This window comes from Nomascus leucogenys, chromosome 15 (assembly GCF_006542625.1).
Source record: "Nomascus leucogenys isolate Asia chromosome 15, Asia_NLE_v1, whole genome shotgun sequence".
Classification (NCBI taxonomy): Eukaryota; Metazoa; Chordata; class Mammalia; order Primates; family Hylobatidae; genus Nomascus; species Nomascus leucogenys.
The window spans coordinates 83,013,387-83,034,403 of NC_044395.1; the positions used below are offsets into that span (position 1 = coordinate 83,013,387).

General features: G+C 33.9%; 1 protein-coding gene across 1 annotated transcript in view; it reads left to right on the plus strand.

Moving 5' to 3' along the window:
* The window catches only part of ANO5 (anoctamin 5), an 88,114-nt gene extending 68,442 nt beyond the window's left edge, over nucleotides 1–19,672 (plus strand). Inside the window, exons 18-22 of the mRNA XM_030828715.1 lie at nucleotides 6,679–6,809; nucleotides 9,142–9,347; nucleotides 10,945–11,123; nucleotides 12,440–12,545; nucleotides 15,866–19,672. Coding sequence (XP_030684575.1) covers nucleotides 6,679–6,809; nucleotides 9,142–9,347; nucleotides 10,945–11,123; nucleotides 12,440–12,545; nucleotides 15,866–16,087 — 844 coding nt within the window. The 3' untranslated portion in view covers nucleotides 16,088–19,672. The remainder of the gene's footprint in view (nucleotides 1–6,678; nucleotides 6,810–9,141; nucleotides 9,348–10,944; nucleotides 11,124–12,439; nucleotides 12,546–15,865) is intronic.
* The last annotated feature ends 1,345 nt before the right edge of the window (nucleotides 19,673–21,017 follow it).

Consider the following 21,017-nt stretch of genomic DNA (forward strand, 5'->3'; position numbering starts at 1 on the left):
ATATGCATTTTTGTTACTTTTCTTTCCTGTGAAGATTTCACTGGGACATCTAAATGCTATATCCTCTGTAGTTTATTCTACATGCTGTGTATTATTTCTGAATATTACTAAAAGGTGAACTTTGTAAAAATATCGATGTGTCATGTAATCTAGGCATAAAAATAGATTGTAAATGAAATGATGGAGACTTTCAGGTCAATACATGAAAGATTGCTCTCTGATCAAAACACAGCAATAATGAATACATTATAAAAAGAGAAAACTAAAGTGACAGTTTATCTCAAATAGTAGATGAAAATTGTCACAGATAAAAAGAGAAAGAATTATAAAATCATAAGTCTATGATCCTGCAGGGCTCCTAGTTAGGAAATGACTGTGTCAGGGTTTGGCATGCAATATAAAGTGGAGTAAAAGTGCTCCACTTAAGACAGAGGCCCATCCACTTTAACTGCACTTGAAGCCAGAGACTGGGTTTACTCTCACTCATGAAAGAAGACTGAAAACAGTATCCCTGCACCTTCCCACCTCCAATATATACACGATTTCATAGTGCCACTTAGGGCTCTATTTCAAGTACTAACAAAAGAAGAACATGGACTTATCCCTACAAATGGTAATAAATGTAAGCCTAGCCTTCTAGTTTCATGCTTAGATATACCACATCCATAAGAGAAACAGCCAAACTTTTTTTTTTTTTTTTTTTTTTTTTTGAGACAGAGTTACATTCTGTCGCCCAGGCTGGAGTGCAATGGCGCAATCTCGGCTCACTGCAACCTCCACCTCCCGGGTTCAAGCAACTTTCCTGCTTCAGCCTGCTGAGCAGCTGGTATTACAGGCACGTGCCATCACACCTGGCTAAGTTTTTGTATTTTTAGTATAGATGGGGTTTCACCATGTTGACCAGGCTGGTCTGGAACTCCTGGACTCAGGTGATCCACCCGCCTTGGCCTCCCAAAGTGCTGGGATTACAGGCGTAAGACACCATGCCTGGCCCCCAAACTTTTATTTTAAGTTCTAGCTCTAGATTGAGAACCGAGAGGACTGAATGGAGGCAATACCTAAACCAAACAGAAGATGGGGGATACATATGCACAGAGAGGGAGAGAGACAAAAGACAGAGGTAAAAGAATAAAAAAAAAAAAAAAAAAAACAAGCAAATTAACAACAACAACAACAACAACAAAACCCTGAGCCTTCCTAATAACCAAAATTTCAAAATGTGATAATATTTAATGCTACAAAGGCTGTGAATAAAATCAATTATTAGAAAGTGAACTTACTCCAGCTGATATTTCTAACTAGAATATTCTGGCAAAGCCCTTAAAAAATGATGTTGACAATACTAACAACATAAGGAAAGGTGATACTGTCGTTAAAACAGATCAGGAAATAAATAAAAACTGACAGAAATGAAATAAGAATAAGTAAATATGAAATGGAAGCAATTACACGTAAGTCAAAAATTATACTTTAAATAATGAGTACAACAGATGGGAAAATTCCAGAGTACAATTCCAGCCTGGACATGGTTGAAGAATGTATTAGTGAATCGGAAAATAATAGTGAGAAATTCCTACCTTGTACAGTGTAACAAATATATGACATTTAATAAAAATAAAATAAGGGTATGTTAGATTAAGAGGCTTCCACATTAATCTACTAGTAGTTCCAGAAAAAGGTAATTGAGTAAATGCTGAAGGAAAAAAATATTCGAATAGGTAATTGCTGAACATTTTTCAAAAATGAGGAAAAACACAAGTTTCAGAAATGGAAACAAATTCTGAGTATGAATCAAGATACTAGAATTCAATTCAAGATAATAGAATTCAATTCATACCCAGATTCATTATGGTGAAACTACAGAACACCAAAGAAAAATAGACAATCTTTAAAAATCTTAGATGAAAAAGATTAACTTTATTCAAATGAATGTCATCTACACTATCATCAGTTTCTTATCAATAGCATTAGATACCAAAAGATGTTTTCAAGGTTCTCAGTGAAAATAATGTTCCCCTTTCATTTCTAGAACCAGGTAAACTATTATTTAAAGTGCTGGTAAAATAGACATTTTTAGACATGAAAAGACTAGGAGAGTTTGCATGTAAAATTGTCATGGAAAGAACTACTGAAAGATTTTCTTGAGCAAAAAGAGATCACAAAGTGAAAGTACAGGATGCAAGAAACATTGGTTAGCACAGAATTTGTTAGCTCCAAACAAATGAAATCATTTGGTGGAATCTAAAATCATATGGAATTTGTGTGGGGAGAACTACAAAATCCTGATTAAAGAAATTTTAAAACTATATAAATGGAGAGAAATATCATGTTTGTGGTCAATTATCCCCAAATTGATATATAGATTTATTGTTATTATAATCAAAATATCAGCAGGATTTTTATAGGTTTAAACAAGTGGATTCTAAAATTTATATGGAAGCCCAAGGAACTAAAATAACCCAAACAAGTATGATAAAAGAAGAATAAAGCTGTAGGAAATACTCTACTCAATTTTAAGGCTTACTACAAACTATATTAATCAAGACAATGTAGGACTGGTGAAGGTATAGTTATATAAACCAATGGAATGGAGTAGAGATTGTAGAAACAGATATTGCAGAAATTTGTGCTCTAGCCAAATATGACCATTTAATTTAAGACAGGTGCAAAAACAATTCATTGATGAAAGAGTAGTCTTTTTCGTAAATGGTGTTGGAAAAATTGGACATCCCATATGCAAAATAATAAAACTCTGTGTGAAACTTGCACCTCATTCATAAATGAACTCAAAATGGATCATAGACAAAACTATTTTTAAAAAGCAAGGAAGTGATTATTATAAAATTTAAGATAATGGTTATGGATGTGGGGATTGAAGAATTTATAAATGGAATGAAGCACATGAAAGAGCTTCCGAAATTTCTAGCCATGTTCTGTTTCTTGAACTGGGTGATCTCTTTTCCACTGTGACTCCAGTAAGAGTATGCTCGTCTGTTTGATAGTGTCTCAGAAATCACAGGTGCTTTTTCCTCTTTACACTATTCATTTTTCCTCTTTGTGTTTTGGTTTGAGTATAAGCAATATACAAATGTTCCTCTTAATCCACATTTGCTACAGTACTTCATATTGTCTTATTATTTTTGCCAACCGGGGGTTATAAATGATATCTCATTTTGGTCTAATTTTGCATTTTTCTGATTGACAACACGAATAAGCATTTTTGGCCATATTTGTTTCCTTTTCAATTAAATGCTTGTTCATGTTGTTTAACCATTTTCCTACTGTCAATCTTTTTTCAATTTATTTCTATGACTACTTTTAAACTTCTGGTTACTGGTTTTTGTTTATTTGCTTCTTTTTTGGTTATATATGTTGAAAATATTTTATTCTAACATAACTGTTATCTTTTTATTTTTTAATAGTATGTTTAGGTCACAGTTTCACAACCACAGAATTATTGATATAATTCTTAGTTGTGGGGTGCGGGTTATCCTTTGGATTGTAAGATGTTTGACAGCATCCTTGGACTCCATCCACTAGATGCCAATAACTTATCCCTCTCCAGTTGGGACAACCAAAATATCCCTAGAGAGTGCAATTGTGTAATTGTGGGCAAAATTACTCCCAGTTGGAAACCACTGCTTTAGATGAACAAAATTACATAACTTTAATATGGTAGAATTTATCAATCTTTTATTTTATGTGTTAGCATTTTTAAAGAATTGTTTAAGAAATATTTTCCTACCAGGATTATAAGACATTTTCATTATTATTTACCAGATCAGTTAAAGTTATGCCAAAAGTAAGGTCCTAGGCAAAATACTGGATATGCAGATGTACTGATAAAAAGTTATATGGAAACACACACACATGCACAAAGATATTCTCATATACTTATTTCTAAATTTTTTATACATTTTAACATTATTGTTTTTCACTTTCAAATTCTAAATATATGTGGACAGGATTTTTATGTTTGATATGAGATACAAGTCTATTTTTTACATATATGTATATATATATGTATAAACTATATATTTGTATAAATCCTCATATTACCATTTAACGAAAAGTTCCTTTTTTGTATGCTCCATCATCTACAATACTCTTCATCTACATACAATATTATCTACAAAACTTTTTATGCCATATAAACACTATCTACATGCCATATAAATATCTACGATTATATATATATAAAATCTACTATTTTATGTGTGTATATATATATATATATATAATCTATCTACGATTATACCAAGTGCAAGGCTATTTCAAGTTTTCCATTCTATCCCAAGATTTGTTTATCCCTGCACCAGTACAACAATCTCTCTCTCTTTTTTAACTGTTAAGTTCAGAGGTACATGTGCAGATTTGTGACACAAGTAACTTAGGTCATGGGGGTTTGTTGCATAGATTATTTTATCATCCAGGTATTAAATCTAATACCCAGTACTTTTTCTTCCTGATCCTCTCCCTGTTATGATACTCTACCTTCTGATAGGCCCCAGTGTCTGCTGTTCCCCTCTATGTGTCTGTGTGTTTTCATCATTTGGCTCCCACTTATAAGTGAGAGCATGTGGTATTTGGTTTTCTGTTCTTGCATTAGTTTGCTAAGGATAATGGCCTCCAGCTCCATCCAAGTTCCTGCAAAGAACATGATCTTGTTCTTTTCTATGGATGCCTAGCATTCCATGGTGTATGTGTACCACATTTTCTTTATCCACTCTACCACCAATGGACATTTAGGTTGATTCCATGTCTTTGCTATTGTGAATACAGTACTACAGTCTCTTAATTAATACAGCTTTCTAAGTCTTGATATCTGGTGGGGCAACATTTATCAACTTATTTTTTATCTGTAGAACTGTCTTGGCTATTCTTGGTCTTTTATCAATCTATATAAATTTTATAAACATCTTGTCAGATTTTACATGGAAAAATAATTTGGCTTTTTCATTGAAATTATATTTTAATTGTTTCAGTATAAAGAGTTGACTTTTTTTTTTTAATAACACCAAGCCTTCTTACTCGTGAACATTTAAATTGGACTTTAATGAATTCTAATAAATATTTTAAACTTCTACATATAGGTCTTATAAATCTTTTGTCACATCAATTTCTAGGTACTTTTTAATTGCTATTGTAAATGATATCTTTTTAAAAATATATATCTTTTCTACTTGTGTGTTGTGGGTGTATAGGAATGAAATATATTAATAAACCCTAATATTATTTCTAATCATTTTTGTCTAACTTCACTTGGGTTTTCTATTCAATCACATCACTGTTAATAATCACAGATTTCTCCTTTATTTCCAATTATTTTGCCTTTCTTATTTTATTTTACTGGCTAAGATCTCCAGTAATCTTGAATGTGATCATGCAAATTCTTATTTTGTTCTTGATTCTAAAGGAAATGCTTCAGACTTTTCCCAATTAAGAATGCTGTTTGCAGCCTGGTGCAATGGCTCATGCCTGTAATCCCAACATTTTGGGAGGATGAGGAGGGAGGATTGCTTGAGCTCAGGAGTTCAAGACCAGTCTGGGAAACAAAATGGGACCCTGTCATACAGAATAAAATTTAAAAATTAGCCAGGCATGGAGGCACATGCCTTTAGTCCCAGCTACTTGAGAGGTGGAGGCAGGAGAAAAGGTCAAGGCTGCAGTGAGCTGTGATTGCACCACTGCACTCCAGCCTGAGTGGCAGAGTGAGACCCTGTCTCAAAAAAGAAAGAAAGAAGACAGACACAGAGAAAGAAAAAAGGAGAGGGAGAGAAAAGGAGGGAAGGAAGGAGAAAAGGGAGAAACGAAAAGAAAGAAAAGGAAAGGAAGGGAGAAAAGGAAGGAAAGGAAGGAAGAAAGGGAAGGAAAGGAAAGAAAGGAAGGAAAAAGAAAAAAAGAAAGAGAGAAAGAAAGAGAAAAGAAAGGAAAGAAAAGAAAGAAAAGTAAGAAAGAAAGAAAGAGAAAGAAAGAGTTTGCCATGGATTTTAGTAGATATTTCTGGTAAGATTGAAATAATTTTTTTCTATTTCTACTTTTCTTTCCTAAGTAGGTTTTAATAGTTCCTTAAAATATATCAAATGCATTTTTCTGCATCAATTGAGATTTTATATTTTTCAGCTCAAACCAGTCAATGTGATATATTTATTGATTTGCTAATTTAAGTTTTTTAAAAAGCCTTTTTTAAAAAAAGTAATACATTATCATATGTCATCTTTTTATATAGCATGGAATTCAGTTGGTTAAAATTTTGTTTAATGTTATTCAACTTATTATGTGAGTCATTTCCTATTATAATCAATTTCATATTTGTTTGAATTTTCTTCTGAGCATCATGACAGCATCAGGATTAGTAAGTGCTCTTAGTGGTAACCCTCTCCTCCACTTATTCCTTAGCCAAAGTGTCTCTGAGTAAATATATTTCTCTGAGCTGAGCGGAGTAAAGATTGTCTTATTTTCTCAATCACCCTAATAAAGAACTCTTGACTTCTACATGTGTCATGAAAAGAACACCAGATTTTGATTTGCGCTTTGGCTGCTGTCATTTCTCTTTGCTCTGTGATCTCAAGTTATTTAATCTCTAATTTCTGCCAGTTTCCGGATCTAACACTCTGATTCTCTGATCGCTTTCTTTTTAGTCCTATTTCATATATTAACTTTTATCACTTCCAACAGCTTGGCTTTGAATTGGTGGAGACGCCGAAAAGCTCGGACGAATTCTGAGAAGCTGTATAGTCGATGGGAGCAGGATCATGACCTTGAAAGTTTTGGACCCCTTGGGCTTTTCTATGAGTACTTAGAAACAGGTAATTTTTAACCACTGTTCTGAAACACAGAGTCAGCATGAATGGGTGATTTTTTAGCTCCTGATATTTCTTTCTGCCTTGCACATGGTAGGTGTTCAATGAATCATTGGCTGGTTGGCAAAAAAGATGAGTGGAGGGATATAAAGAAAATTTGTTCCCTGTTTCCCTGTTCCATCAAATAGACTGCAGAATAAATTTTAGTTTCAAAACACCAATCTCAGTTCCTGTTAACTGAATGTTAATATTGTTGAACCAAATCAAGTAAGAGTCATTTTTTAACACCCATCTCAAATTCACTTTGATGGCTATTTCTCCATTTGTTTGCCTCAGTGACTGACAGCTCAAAGATAGAATAAGTTGCCTGAAAAACATTTCCAGAGTTTGACTTTAAATTAGTATATGTCCTTTCTGTGAGGTTAAAAATAAGGCTAAAAGCGACTGTGTAAGGGAAATACAAGATGAACACAAGAAACATTCAAAACATTGCAAGGTTTGAACAGAGAAGAGACCCTTGAGGAGCAACTTTCAGAGAGATTTTTCTGGGAACTGCCTATATGGTCTGCTCGGAGTGTTTTCCCTCAAGCAACTTTCCCTGTTTCTCTCACAGAATTAAGGAAACTGTTTGTTTGTTTGAGACAGTCTCGCTCTGTCGCCCAGGCTGGAGTGCAGCGGCCCGATCTCGGCTCACTGCAGCCTCTGCCTCCTGGGTTCAAGCGATTCTCCTGCTTCAGGAGAATCGCCTGTAGCTGGGACTACAGGCACGTGCCATCACGCCTGGCTAATTTTTGTATTTTTAGTAGAGACGGGGTTTCACCATGTTGATGGTCTCGATCTCCTGACCTCGTGATTCTCCCGCCTCGGCCTCCCAAAGTGCTGGGATTACAGGCGTGAGCCACAGCGCCCAGCCAGGAAAATAATTTTCTTACCTTTCAAGGCCCATAAAACCGTGGTAGAATACATGAGATGAGCCAAAATTCTTCATGCTTCTCCAGTGTAATACATTATGTGATACATGGATTGAAATATAAATTTAGGACAAATAGAAGCCATTTTATAGAACTAGTTGGAAAATCAGATAATCTTTGCCTTATAAGGTGATAAGGCTATAATTTTTAATTGTGTAAGTTTCAAATGAGTTTGCACATATGTACATCAGAGATTTACTGAAATTAAAAAGTTGAAACAAAGGTTTCATAAGATTGTTTACCACTTATTAAGACATAATTAATTTATTCTGAAAACTTTATATATTATATCTAATTTTGAAACAATTCTGCAGAGTATTCATTATTCTACACATTTTATTGTTGTGAATTCTGAAACTTGCATAGGTTAATAAATTTTTTATGGGCAACAAAGATTTTAGGTAAAGATATTAGATGTGAACCTAGAAAGTTCATGCTGCTTCTACATAATACTTCCTCTTCATTTTCTACCTCGTAGGTTAGGTAGAGAAAGCAGGAAAAAAAGGAGGTGAATACGTATTTTTTCACTTGATAACAAGACAGATTCAATTAGATGAGAGAAGCTAAATTCCAGAAACATTTGAGATTTATTTAAAAATGGAGGAATAACGGAATTTTTTTTTCCTTTAATGGAAAGCCATTTCCATTAAATGGCTTATTATTTTTTTCTTCAATCATGTGGGAAGCTTGGGCTGTTAGTTGCATGGGTTCTTTTACCCCATTGTTGGAAACAAAAGAATAAAAGTGTGGATATAAGCCAGCTTACACAGGTGTGGTCCTCTGTTGAGTCTTAATGAGGAGAGATAAAAAATTTATTTAGAAAGATGTCATGATAGTAAGGAGAATCAAGACCTTAACAAATTTCTTATTCTAGAAAATGTATATTTCCTTTTCTAGCACACACACACACACACACACACACACACACACAGCTGGCTGCTGGGATTATACAAATGAATCAGTCATCATGCCTGATCTCAAAAAGTAGATGGGCTAGCAAGATAGAAAAACTTGGTTACCTCACTAAATTGCTAATACAAATGTAAAGACTACACAAGCATAAACCTAAGCTTAGCCCATAAGAAAAGGCAAAGAGGAATAGATTCTTCCTTCTAACAAGCATATCGCTAAAGGGAGAGCAAAGAAGGGACTCAGCCATGCATGCCCAGTTTCTCCTTCCAGTTCTAGCAAGCAGGTAAGTCACTGTGCCTCCTGTGGACAGGAGGAACTGGACAGACGGGCTGACGCCTGGATTGTCGTATTCGTGTGGATCACTCCAAAATGAAGGAAGTAGCAGGATTTGGACAGGGTGTTCCTGTCTTTCTCCTTCACAATAATGAGTTCATGCCTTTTTCTTTTCTCTACAGTTACTCAATTTGGATTTGTTACACTGTTTGTGGCCTCTTTTCCTTTGGCTCCTCTTCTTGCTCTCATAAATAATATTGTAGAGATTCGAGTGGATGCCTGGAAACTTACCACTCAATACAGGAGAACTGTAGCTTCTAAAGCTCATAGCATAGGTGTTTGGCAAGACATTCTTTATGGAATGGCTGTCCTTTCTGTTGCAACTAATGTAAGTGGACCTATTTCGGTGGGGCGACTTTGCATTTCATTTTGGGGGGCATGGGGAGATGTAAATGATGCTTAATCTTTACATTGATTTCATCATGGTGATACTTTATAAAGCTAAAACATTCCAAAATTGTTATGCACTAACCAATACAGAAAAACCTATGTCAGGCAAACTCTTAGAAATACAAGGACAATTTTAAAATTATAAGTGTCATTAAATAAAAATATAACTGTCATTAAAGTATGACACAGTTTCACAGCATGTGACAAAGTAGACAGAAAATAAGTGACAGTATAACATATTTGAATAAAACAATTAAAAATTGATTATATTTGCATTTGTGTACTACAGAGAATATACATTTACCTGTTGTGTTTATGAAACACTTATTAAAATGTAAGAACAATAAATTTCCAGAAGTATAACTTTTACAATGCATTTTCACCTACAATATACTTTATAAATTGAAGTTGATAATAAGATAATCAAAAAAGAAAATCTAACATTTTTAAGTAGGCCTCCTATAAGAGAAAACAGAACTGAAATCATAGAGCTTAATTTAAATGAAAGCCTATAGGAATGAGCCAAAACCACTATTACAGATAACTCCATTGCCATACATTTTTAATTATTAAAAAAAGACTGGAAAATGAGCTGAGTATATAACTTAAGATGCTATCAAAAATTGTAAATCAAATTGATAGAAAGCAGTAAAGAATAAAGATGTAATCAGAAATAATCAAATTAGAAAACAAAAAGCAATATAATTGCTGAGTAAATCAAGAGCTAGTTTACTGGAAAGACAAAGTAAGTAAAACTGAAAAAAAGTATGAGAGACTCTTGTGTACCAATTTACTCCAATAAACTTTGAAATATATTTGAAATGACTTTTTTAGAAAGCAAAAGTTGCCAGATCTATTCAGTAAGTAATAGAAAGCCTGAATGTACCATTAGCCATACAAGTTACATTAGATTTTTTTAAAGTGTAGCACTAAAATTACAGGTGCCAGAGCCAGATGGTTTTTAGTTGACTTATCTAACCTAAAAGAAATATGCTATTTATACTATTCCAGAACTTAGGAAAGGATATGAAAATATCATTCCCATGGAATCAAATACTGAAATTAATTGCACTGAACTGTGAGAAATTTACAAACACATGATATTCTGCTTCCTCATTCCTTTCCTGTTAATCTCTTACACACACACACACACACACACACACACACACAGTCCTACCTCATTGAGTTAGTCTAAGAAAGTTAATTTGGTTAAAGATAGTAGAACTGTGCTGTGAAACAATTAGAAATGTAAGAAATAGCAAGGCTTGATGGAAAGAACATGGTTCTTAGAGACAGATACATTTCGGTCTGACTCTACTTAGCCACTTTGTAGCTATGAAATCTTGGAATACTGATCACACACTGTAAATGAGCTGTTTTGTGTTTTAAGACAAAGACTTGCATATTACTATGATTTATAATAGTATTTAATCATTTTGCATCTGTATAATTTATGGTACTGAGAGATGTACAAATCAGACATTATTAAAACTAAATTGGCAGCTGATGATCTTCCTCTTTTTTTTATTCTTCAGGCCTTTATTGTTGCATTTACGTCGGACATCATTCCCCGTCTAGTTTACTACTATGCTTACTCAACAAATGCCACACAGCCTATGACAGGATATGTGAATAATAGCCTGTCAGTATTCCTGATAGCTGATTTTCCAAACCACACTGCACCTTCGGAAAAACGAGACTTCATCACTTGCAGGTGATTTGTTTGTTTGTTTAGGTTTTAGTTTTATCCTTTAAGTGTATTTCTTAAGTTATCTATTACCTTTCTGTCTTACAATATAAAGGATTTTCTTAGGGCAACAAAAATCCTGTATAAATAAAGTGTATCCATTCTAGAATTCACACATTGCATGATTCAGATTTGGAAAGGTAAAATGGCAAAAACTAAGATTATGGGTAAAGATAACATTAGTTCAAAATTTTTTCTTACTTTCTAATTTATCAAAAGGATTTGTCACCAACAAGTGCCCCTTAGTCCAAAGCTGCAATAATCTATAGATCATACAACCTCGTCATATTGTATATACATTTAACTTACTTGAATTTATCTGTGTCCTCAGAAAAGAGAGTGAGAGGGAGAAATAACAGTATAATAATATGATCAGTTCACCACCTATCCTACTAAAAGGTTTTATTCTGTATAGGGAATATAAAATTGCATATGTGAACCTACTGTTTTTACACACAGTGTATCATGTACTATGGGATCTTTTCACCATACAATTTAAAGACACACACACACACACACACACACACACACACACGCTTATCAAGGCCCCTTAATTTAAACCAGCTGTTTCATTTGAGACTCCAAACAAAAAGGAGCAAAATATTGCAAGACAAGCAGACATTATTATAGTTATATTACATATTTGAGTATAGTGAAATCATAGCCTAATGTGTTTAAGAGCATGGCCACTGGTGTCAGATTTCTGGATGTGATTACCCCTTAGCTGGACAAAATATTTGAGGAGGACCAGTATCCCGTGACTTTATAGAAGAGAATGAACTCACAAAGTTGAACATTAAGAAAACTTCAGAATTGTGTTAAGAAAAACAAAGCAATACAGCATCAGAACAGCCATGAGAAAATAGAGTTTCAAGAAGATAGAAGTGGCCTATAATATTCTTATTTTTGAAAGTCAAATCAAAGGATTAAAATATACCTGCAGTTTAAGGATAGGAGAGAAGGAAAGGACTGGGAGTGTTAAGGAGTGGGAAAAGAGGAAGTGGAAGCAGCAAATTTTGAATAACTCATTTGAGAAGCTTGTCTTTGAAGGGCAAGAGAGAAGTTCCACTTGTGTATTTCTTCTTAGATCTATTTTGCACATAAGTAGCATATACCCTGACTTTATGTGAACAGGAAAGATAAATGTTTCATAATATCAATTAACTTTGACCTGATTTTTCTGATCAACTAGAAAGATCTGTTAAGAGAAATAATAAGAAATTATGTTAGGTCTCTCTAGTTGAAGCTATAACTATTTTTTTCCATTTACTTCCACTTTTCAGGTACAGAGATTACAGATATCCTCCTGATGATGAGAATAAATATTTTCATAATATGCAATTCTGGCATGTCCTTGCTGCCAAGATGACCTTCATCATTGTTATGGAAGTAAGCTGTTCTTAACTTTCATTCCAATTACTCTCTTCTCTCTTCAGGCAGATATTTCTAAAGGTAACCTCTCATCAGAAAGTTAGCAATATCTCAATACATTGTCTTGAAGGAAGTATTGTATTTGTTGTCATAAAAAGCACCTTAGGGATATTCTCAGTACAATGGATTGCCTATTATTCACTTACTATTGTTGAATATGTCATGGTGACAGAAAAGGAAAGGAAAACAAATATGGTTTTTTTCCCTTCAAGTCAGGAAAAGGGGAAATAACCCACTGATTTTACAGAATACCTATTATTTACTAGTTCCAGAGGCTGTATTAAATCATAACAACATTGTAAATTAGACCTATCACTCACCTTTGAAAAAGGAATCTGAGATTCAGCAAAAATAAGTAGTAGCTGGCTTAACGCTAACTAACATTAGTTCTGGGTCTCAATGCCAAATGTGCCTCACTCCCAAGCTCATGTCCTACTATATTATGCTTCCTCTCTTGTGGAATATCTAGTGTAGTTATAGAGATAAGGCATGCAAGAAAAGGTAAACAATACAGAGGCAGTGTTGGACAAAGTTTCAAATTGAGTGATACAAATCATAGGGCAAGAAGGCCTATCAGGGAGGGAAAATGAAAGAAAGGTACTTTTTCACCCTGGAATAAAGCCCAATAAAAGACAATCCTAACCCAAGAATATGCCATTCCAACCAGTTTCTGCTTAATTTATTTTTATTGTTATCAAGGTTTCACATGTAATTTTAAAAATCAAATAGTTCTGCATGGCAAAAAAGCAAAAGAGCAATTGTACATAATATACCTGCCTACCCTAAAATCCTAATATCCAAAGTAAACATCTCAATTTTTTAAACTCATTCTTCTGGTAGTTTCCCTTGTATAGCAAAAGAACATCATTTTGCAGTTATGTATTTTTATTTTTTAGGTTTGGCTATCAATTACTGACATTCTACTTTGGCAGATCTCACACACACACACACCCACACAGAGAAAGAGAGGGGGAAAAAAAAAACTCTCTTTCTCCTACTGCTCAATAATTAAAGCATTTTTTTGTCTTATTCTGAAATTCAAAACCTCAGAAAACAGGAAGCATTTTGATAATTTATTTGGCAGCAATATATGATCTAATTTAAGGCTATTGATAGCCTTTATTATTTTTAGAGTGACTATTCATTTACTTTGCTGCAGAAATAGTTAAGTGTTTGATACAGAGTGCCACCTGAGACCCTGCTGGTTTATACACTAAATTACATATTTTTAATATTTAATCTCAATTCTGAAATATTTCTGTCCATCAGAGTTTTGAATAAGAGATTTTATATAAATACAATAGTCAGGGTTTATAAATTATGACTTTATAAATGTTAGTCACATCTGTTTCCTCTCTTACATTCTGAACATATTTCTTTTATTATAATTGTACTTTTCTTTTCTCCCTCTGTCTCTTAGTTCCTTATGAATTTATCAGTCTTCCAACATTTTGCATCAGAAGTTTAGATCACCTTTCAGCCAGTAAATTACTTAAGGAATTCTTTTGTTTTAATTTATTGTTTGTATTAATTTTTCATAATCATTGCAGGCTCCAACCAAGCATCATCCTGGGACATCTCTTCATCTTGTCTTCTATTGGAGACTATATTTTCTGCGATCTATGTTTCTCCCATTTTTGGTTTACTAGCTTATTTTGGTGAAGCACATCTTCCAGTAATTTTCTGAGGAAAAACTATGGGCAGTCCATTTTTGAGAAATTGAATATTGAAAATTTCTTTTCTTTCCTTACATGTGATTATTTGGAATAGGATTTATAATTAAAAGTTGTTTTTCTTAAAAAATTTTTAATCAACTTTATTTTGGTATTCCTGAAATTTTGAAGACATTGCTTCATTTTCATTCAGCTTCCAGTATTGCTACAAAATGCAATACTATTCTGACTCCCCAGTCTTTGTGTATTATCTATTTTTAAAATCAATATGGTTTTAGGATTCTGTCATTAGCCCCATTTTTATGAAGCTTCACAAGATGGTTCTTTGCTATTTGTCAATATTCATTGTTTTAAACACTCATTGAGCCCCTTAGATCTAAAAATGTACTTACCCTTCAAGTTGAGAAAATTTGCTGGCATAATTTCTTTGATAAATTTTTTCTTTCTTTGTGCTGTCTCTCTGGAACTGCCGTTATTCAGATTTACACTTCCTAGTTTGAAATTCTAATTATTTGTTTTCTATGAAAACATGGATTAATATCTTTTTTAAACTTCTTTTTTCTTTTACTCCTTTCCTTATATCTGGTTCTTTTCTTTTTTTCTTTTCTTTTTCCCCATGTCAGAGACTTTCCTACATATTTGGTGGTTCTGCTCACATTTAAGAGTGTGGCAGTGAAAAGCTGATTTTAAGTATTTTGTGCATACATGAGTGATGTCACTTGGTGGGTTTCACTGTAGGTTGATAAGGTAGTGAGCTGACATTTTCATTGGATCCTTACAAAATTTTGACATCCACAGTTCTGCTTTTACAGAATAGTTATTTTTCCCAGAGAAAGCCCTTTAAGTCTGTCTATTGAGATATTTTGTAGCTGCCTATGTTCTAAGACCTGAGCAAAGCAGAGGGGAGTAAGTATCTCGCAGTTCATTGTGCTGAATTTCACTGTTTTCACAATTTTTTTTCCAATATGTTTTCATACCTCCACTGTGTCTGGTGCCCCTGGATTCACAGCTTTCTGGTATAATTTCTGCAGAAAACAAACTCTTCAGCTGCTTCCAGGGTATAGTATGGAGTGAAAGAATACCTGGATAGAGATGGGAGAAAGGCTCCGAAAATTCAAGTGCTCCTTATGCAGATTTTTATCTAATCCTCTGGTTTTCAACTCCAACTCATCCTAATACCTTCAAAAGTCCTTATTACCTTCTTTCCTGAACTTTTCTGACAATCTGAAACAAAATTGGCTTTTGTCTTTTTGGTTTCCACTATCAGTTACCACATCACCATTTGCAAGTTTGCTATCCTTTTTCACTCTTTTGAGTCTAATTCCTTTATAAATATTTTATCAGGTTTTCAGGAAGGAGCAGTGATAAAGAGTATATTCAATAATCATGTTCAACTGGAATATTGCTAGTTACATATTTAAGTATATATTTGTTTGATGTTGATCTTTGTATGAAAGTTCTAGGACAGGAACCATATCTTCTTCCTTGCCTTTCTACCTCATATGTTGAGCAGTTTCTTAAATAAGTGAAATGATTTGTAAAGACTTTCTGCTGAACATGTGACAATTCTAACAGCGTCTAATCTTTCCTTTATATTTCCTCTAGCATGTTGTGTTTTTAGTTAAATTTTTGCTGGCCTGGATGATACCTGATGTTCCAAAAGATGTTGTGGAGAGAATCAAGCGAGAAAAGTTAATGACAATCAAGATTCTCCATGATTTTGAGCTCAACAAATTAAAAGAGAACTTGGGAATTAATTCTAATGAATTTGCCAAGCATGTCATGATTGAGGAAAACAAAGCACAGCTGGCTAAATCAACAATCTAATCAGCATAATGAGGAAGCAGCAGGTGGCCTGCCTTACTTCACCTTATCTTCTGGGTTTAGGGCCAGATGCCAGAAACCATGTGTCAATTTTACCCTTTCTTTTTTTTTTTTCCTTTTTTTTTTAACTCAAAGTTTTTATACACTTTTATAGAGGCCAACTTTGTGATGTTGGAAATGTACGACTTCTCTGCTTCATTGACTGGGCCCTCTCTAGATGTTGTTTTCTGAGGTGCTGTAAATGACTGTTGAAAGTGCAGGTAAAATCAGAATACTGGGAAATTATGGAGTCTTGCAGTTTAGTAAGAAACACTGGCCTTGGGCTGTCCCATCACTTTCCAGTGCATCTATTTATTTTTATGGTCTTCTCTTGGGTTATTTGATACCTCCTTCCCCATTAAGAAAAATGTTGGGGCAAAAAGAAAGGAATCAGAGAGACTGACTGAGCTCTATATATCCTATCATTTTAAAATATGCAAATACATTGCCAAGATCAGATGACATAAGAAAACTCACACATTAAGGTGTTAATGTATCATAGCAGAGGTTTATTCCTGACACATTCAACTACCATCAGAATCCCAGATAGTTCTTCCTGGTAAATGCAGAATTCCTTTTCTGGAGACTGAAATTTTGGGTTTCAACATAAAACAACTTGGTTCTTAGAGATAATAATTTGGTTATAATAGTTTCAAGACTGATCTTATCTGGAAAACAACATTATGAAGCTGTTAGATTGCTTCAGGTTCTCAAGCAAAGATACAATAGAGAAGTAAATGTGTTTTCTTAGTATTTAATGGATGCAAGACAATGTATATTGATTAATTTGTTGATTTTAATTTAGAAAATTGTTAAATTATTTCTTAAAAATCACTTTTCTTCTGGAATGCCAATTTCGCATCATGAAGCCTTTTTGTATAAGTTAGGTACAAGTTGTTTATGATAAACATTTCTTTGCTTTAAAATAATTGCAAATCTTTTAATACGTTTACAATCTTTTCTATTGATGTCATCTTACACAATGCTCAGTGCCTTGTTCCAATACCTCTGACACACAAGAAGTCATGTTGTTAGCTAGTGATTTGATGTGATGTAACATCTTAAATGTAAGCTTGTCTTAAAGAAATTGTCAGTGTAATAACCACAGTCTTGAACACCAAAAGTGAATCAACCAACTAAGAATGAGTTCATGGACTTAATAATCTAAAGGGGAAAAAAATGTTTGTTGAATTATTCCTCTCAAACTTAGGCTTGTGTTACATGCACAAAAATCCTTGTTCTTTTTTCACTTAAAAAAAAAACTAAATATGTATAAATTTGTGTATCTATATACACACACATATCTATATAATTATTAGCACTAGAGTGATATAGTCCAGTTATGTAGTATTTGAATCTCTAGTTTCAAATTATAATTCACCTCCAAAAGAACATTGTTTTTTAATCACACATGTAAGAAATTTTATCACAATATTTAAAACTAATATTTCATTATCTAATGCTAATAAAGTATTGTGGTACTGCCAGTATTAAATATATGGCAGAAGGTATTAACTACTGATCAATAGTAAGCATATAGAACTGGGGATTATGGATTTTATAAACTATGTGACAGTCACCCCAGTTTGGACTGGGACTAATCCCCAGTACTGATTTGTCATCCACTGAGTAGACCTTATGAATACTTTTGGGTAATTTGAAATGATCTCATTATTGAAAGATGAGTTCATATGTAGAGGAGATAATATTTCTTTCTTGAAAAAACAAGTCAGGGTTACCATGATGTGTGCCACCAGTGCAGGATCTTTGGCTTGTCAAATCAGATTCTCCATTGCTGCAGGGTACAGTGCACACCGCTCATATTGCTTCCTTCCTGGGTGCTGATAAAAATAAGAAAGAGCATGGAAATTGGTTTCTTGAATATAAGCTTTAATTTTTAAGGCTTAAAAGTATTCATAGAGGTAGACTGTATGGTAAATAAAGACAAATTTAATTCACAAAGTTATCTGTACACTGCAATTTTAAAATATACCAACTAAATTATTGGGTTTCTGGAAGTGAATGGAGAAAACAGCAAGGGAATAAATCGTTTTTAAGATAAGTAAATAATTCCCATGATTGATAGATATTTTCCTTTTAAAATGTTATGGACTGATATTTTTTATTCACCTTTAAATTTCTTACCAAGAAGTTTATCTTTGTTTTTCAGATTTAAAAATGAAATACAGGTATTCCTCACTTTCCTGAAAACATGCTAACCAAAATCAGGAGCCAAACCAATTTAGATAGATGTGTCTCATCTAATTAAACCCATTGGTTTTTATGGGAGGGCTGCATTAAGAGTGCCCAACCACCACATATAAGTTGATAATTACCAGCATGGCAGGTGATTTTATCCACTGACCAAGCACATAGTTTTATTTTCAGAATGATCTAGGGAACATTTGAGATTTTATGTGAAATAAAATTTTAAGTGCCAAAGCCAAAAAAATACTTAACTCTTTTCAAATGCCCTCTTTCATCCTTGCCTTCATCAACTTTCCTTTGCACACAGGAAGCAAAATCTACTTCAAAACATTTATTTTAGAGGAATCCATTAAGAAGGGATTGTTTTACTTAAATGAAATGCTGTCTTATTTTTGCTGTGTCTTTTGACACCTCTTAGCTTTGACATTCTTCTTTTAACCAAGCCATTATGCAAGTTATCCAAGAAGAGGAAAAGGAAAGAAGGACAGATGAAAGTGATGGGAGATGAGAAAGAGGAGGAGTGAGGAAAGAGTCATTTCCTTATGAATCCTGTGTGTGTGTCTTTGGAAGAAAGAGCTGTTCCGAGGAAGCTTGGTCCAGCTGTGGTTAAGAGGTATATCTCTTTAAAAAGACACCTAATGAAAGTGAGAGAAAAGCTAAAGAAAATTTCAATGTGACAACTATTATGTGTCAAAATAAAACAGATTCCAAAGTGATTTTGTAGTGTTGGGCGCTATGAGTAGGTATGGATCTCTGTTGATTGACTCCAGTTGAAGGTGAGAAATCTGTACCAATCATTCAAAAAGGGAATCTACTGTTTTGAAAGAAACTCTCTCATATTTCCTTTAAATTGTTAATAGTTGTTATGTAACTAAAGAATGTTATGAAGAAAAATAGCATTGCAAAAAGTACCATTGGCCAGGCTTACAAGTCAGCCACAATGAATCGGTATAACTACTGTGTTATTCTTTTTCTAGACAAATTTTGACTCTTCTACTTTTATGTGTAATAATTCCAGTATTCTATTTATTTCAGCATTATGTGAAAAATGATGAGAATGTTAAAAAGAAAATAATAGTGTGGTTTAATTGGTGTGAGATACCTGCTTCCATCCTCCTCAAAGGTTTGACTGGGTTTATCTCTCCTATGTGTGAGATTATGTACCCTGGTGTTAACACAGGAAGTGAGTGCTCCTTTTTAAAATTTCTTTCTTCCAAGTTTTTTTTCCAGGAAGACTAATATGCAGTTATGCAGGAAAAGCTGTCTTAAATAATGTGTACATAAATCTCAAGAGAATCAAATTCACACAGTGAATAAAGTAATACTTAATATTAAACTACATTTTGACATGAACTCAATTTATTCTTACAGTAAAATGTTGATATTTTGGAGTTTAAGTACTGCTTTTTTAGCCATATTTGTTGCTTAGAAACATTAAAGTGTGTATATATATATATATATATATAAAACGTGTTTAGCTCATGAAATTACATATTTTTGCACATTGAGATGTTTGCATATTAACGATGCAAATTCCTTTAAGAAGCTGGATAATGCAGAAAAAGTTGAGAAGGTGGTAGTTTTTGTTGTTTTGTCTCTTTATTTTTACTACTTTGGAAGATAAAGGTGAACAGAAAGTCCCCCAAAAAGAAAAATTGCATGTTGAAATGTTACAGGTAGTTAGATAGGCAATGAGCGGGGCAGGAGAGGGCTCCCGACATACTCACTAGGAATGTAGGTGATGGTTCCACGATTATCACACTGCTTCTCTAAAAATGATAATTCTGCAGCCAGAGAGAGGCAACCTCCTGATGATCCACACCTGTTAACATTAAAAGTGTTACTTGAATGCAGGCCCCAGGGAGAAGCAACCTCCTGGGCATGCATGTTAAGAGACAAAAATGGTGAAGTATGATCTTCCAGGCACACTTCAGCTGAAAAAGGAAGAAAGCCTCAGGTGGGCGTGTGTATAATTCCCTAAACACACTGCACATGTTTAATTCCAAAGGGTAAGGAGAGCACTGCAGATGCAGAAAGCCCACACTAAGGGAAGAACCATGGGAAAGAGGCAAGCCGATAAAGTCCCAGGACCATGGTTAAATGCTTCTTTTTTCTCCCTTGGAGCTTCAGGTGCCCACTTAGGTCTCCTCCCAGTGAATTTTCCTTTTTTTTTTTTTTTTTTTTTTTCTATTCTAAAGCCTTTTAAAATAAATTCCCACTACTGCTCCAAAATGCCTTGGTCTCTTTTTCTGCTTTATGCCCCTCAATTGAATTCTTTCTTCTGAGGAGGCAAGGACTGAAGTTACTGTGGACCCATACGGATTCGCCTCTGGTAACTCAGGGTAACTTGGATGTCTGCCACTGCTAACAGAAATAGCTCCCACTACTCTGGGACAAATAGTCTCATGTTTTTCAAAAAGAAGTCCACAACCTTGTTCATCAGAATTATCTGGACTGCTCGTTAGAAATGCATATCCCTAGGTCTTATCCCAGATCTCTAGAAGCAGAGTTTTTGGAAGAGACGCTTTAAAAAAATCTCTCCAGGTGTGTTTTGGGGGATGGGGGTGGGGGAGCAATAACACTGATGAGAATTTCATAAGATGCCAAATTCCCTAGCCCAAAGTATTTCTATAATGACTCTCAGACATTAATTTATTGTTCCAGCCCATTAAAGAAGTATGTTAAG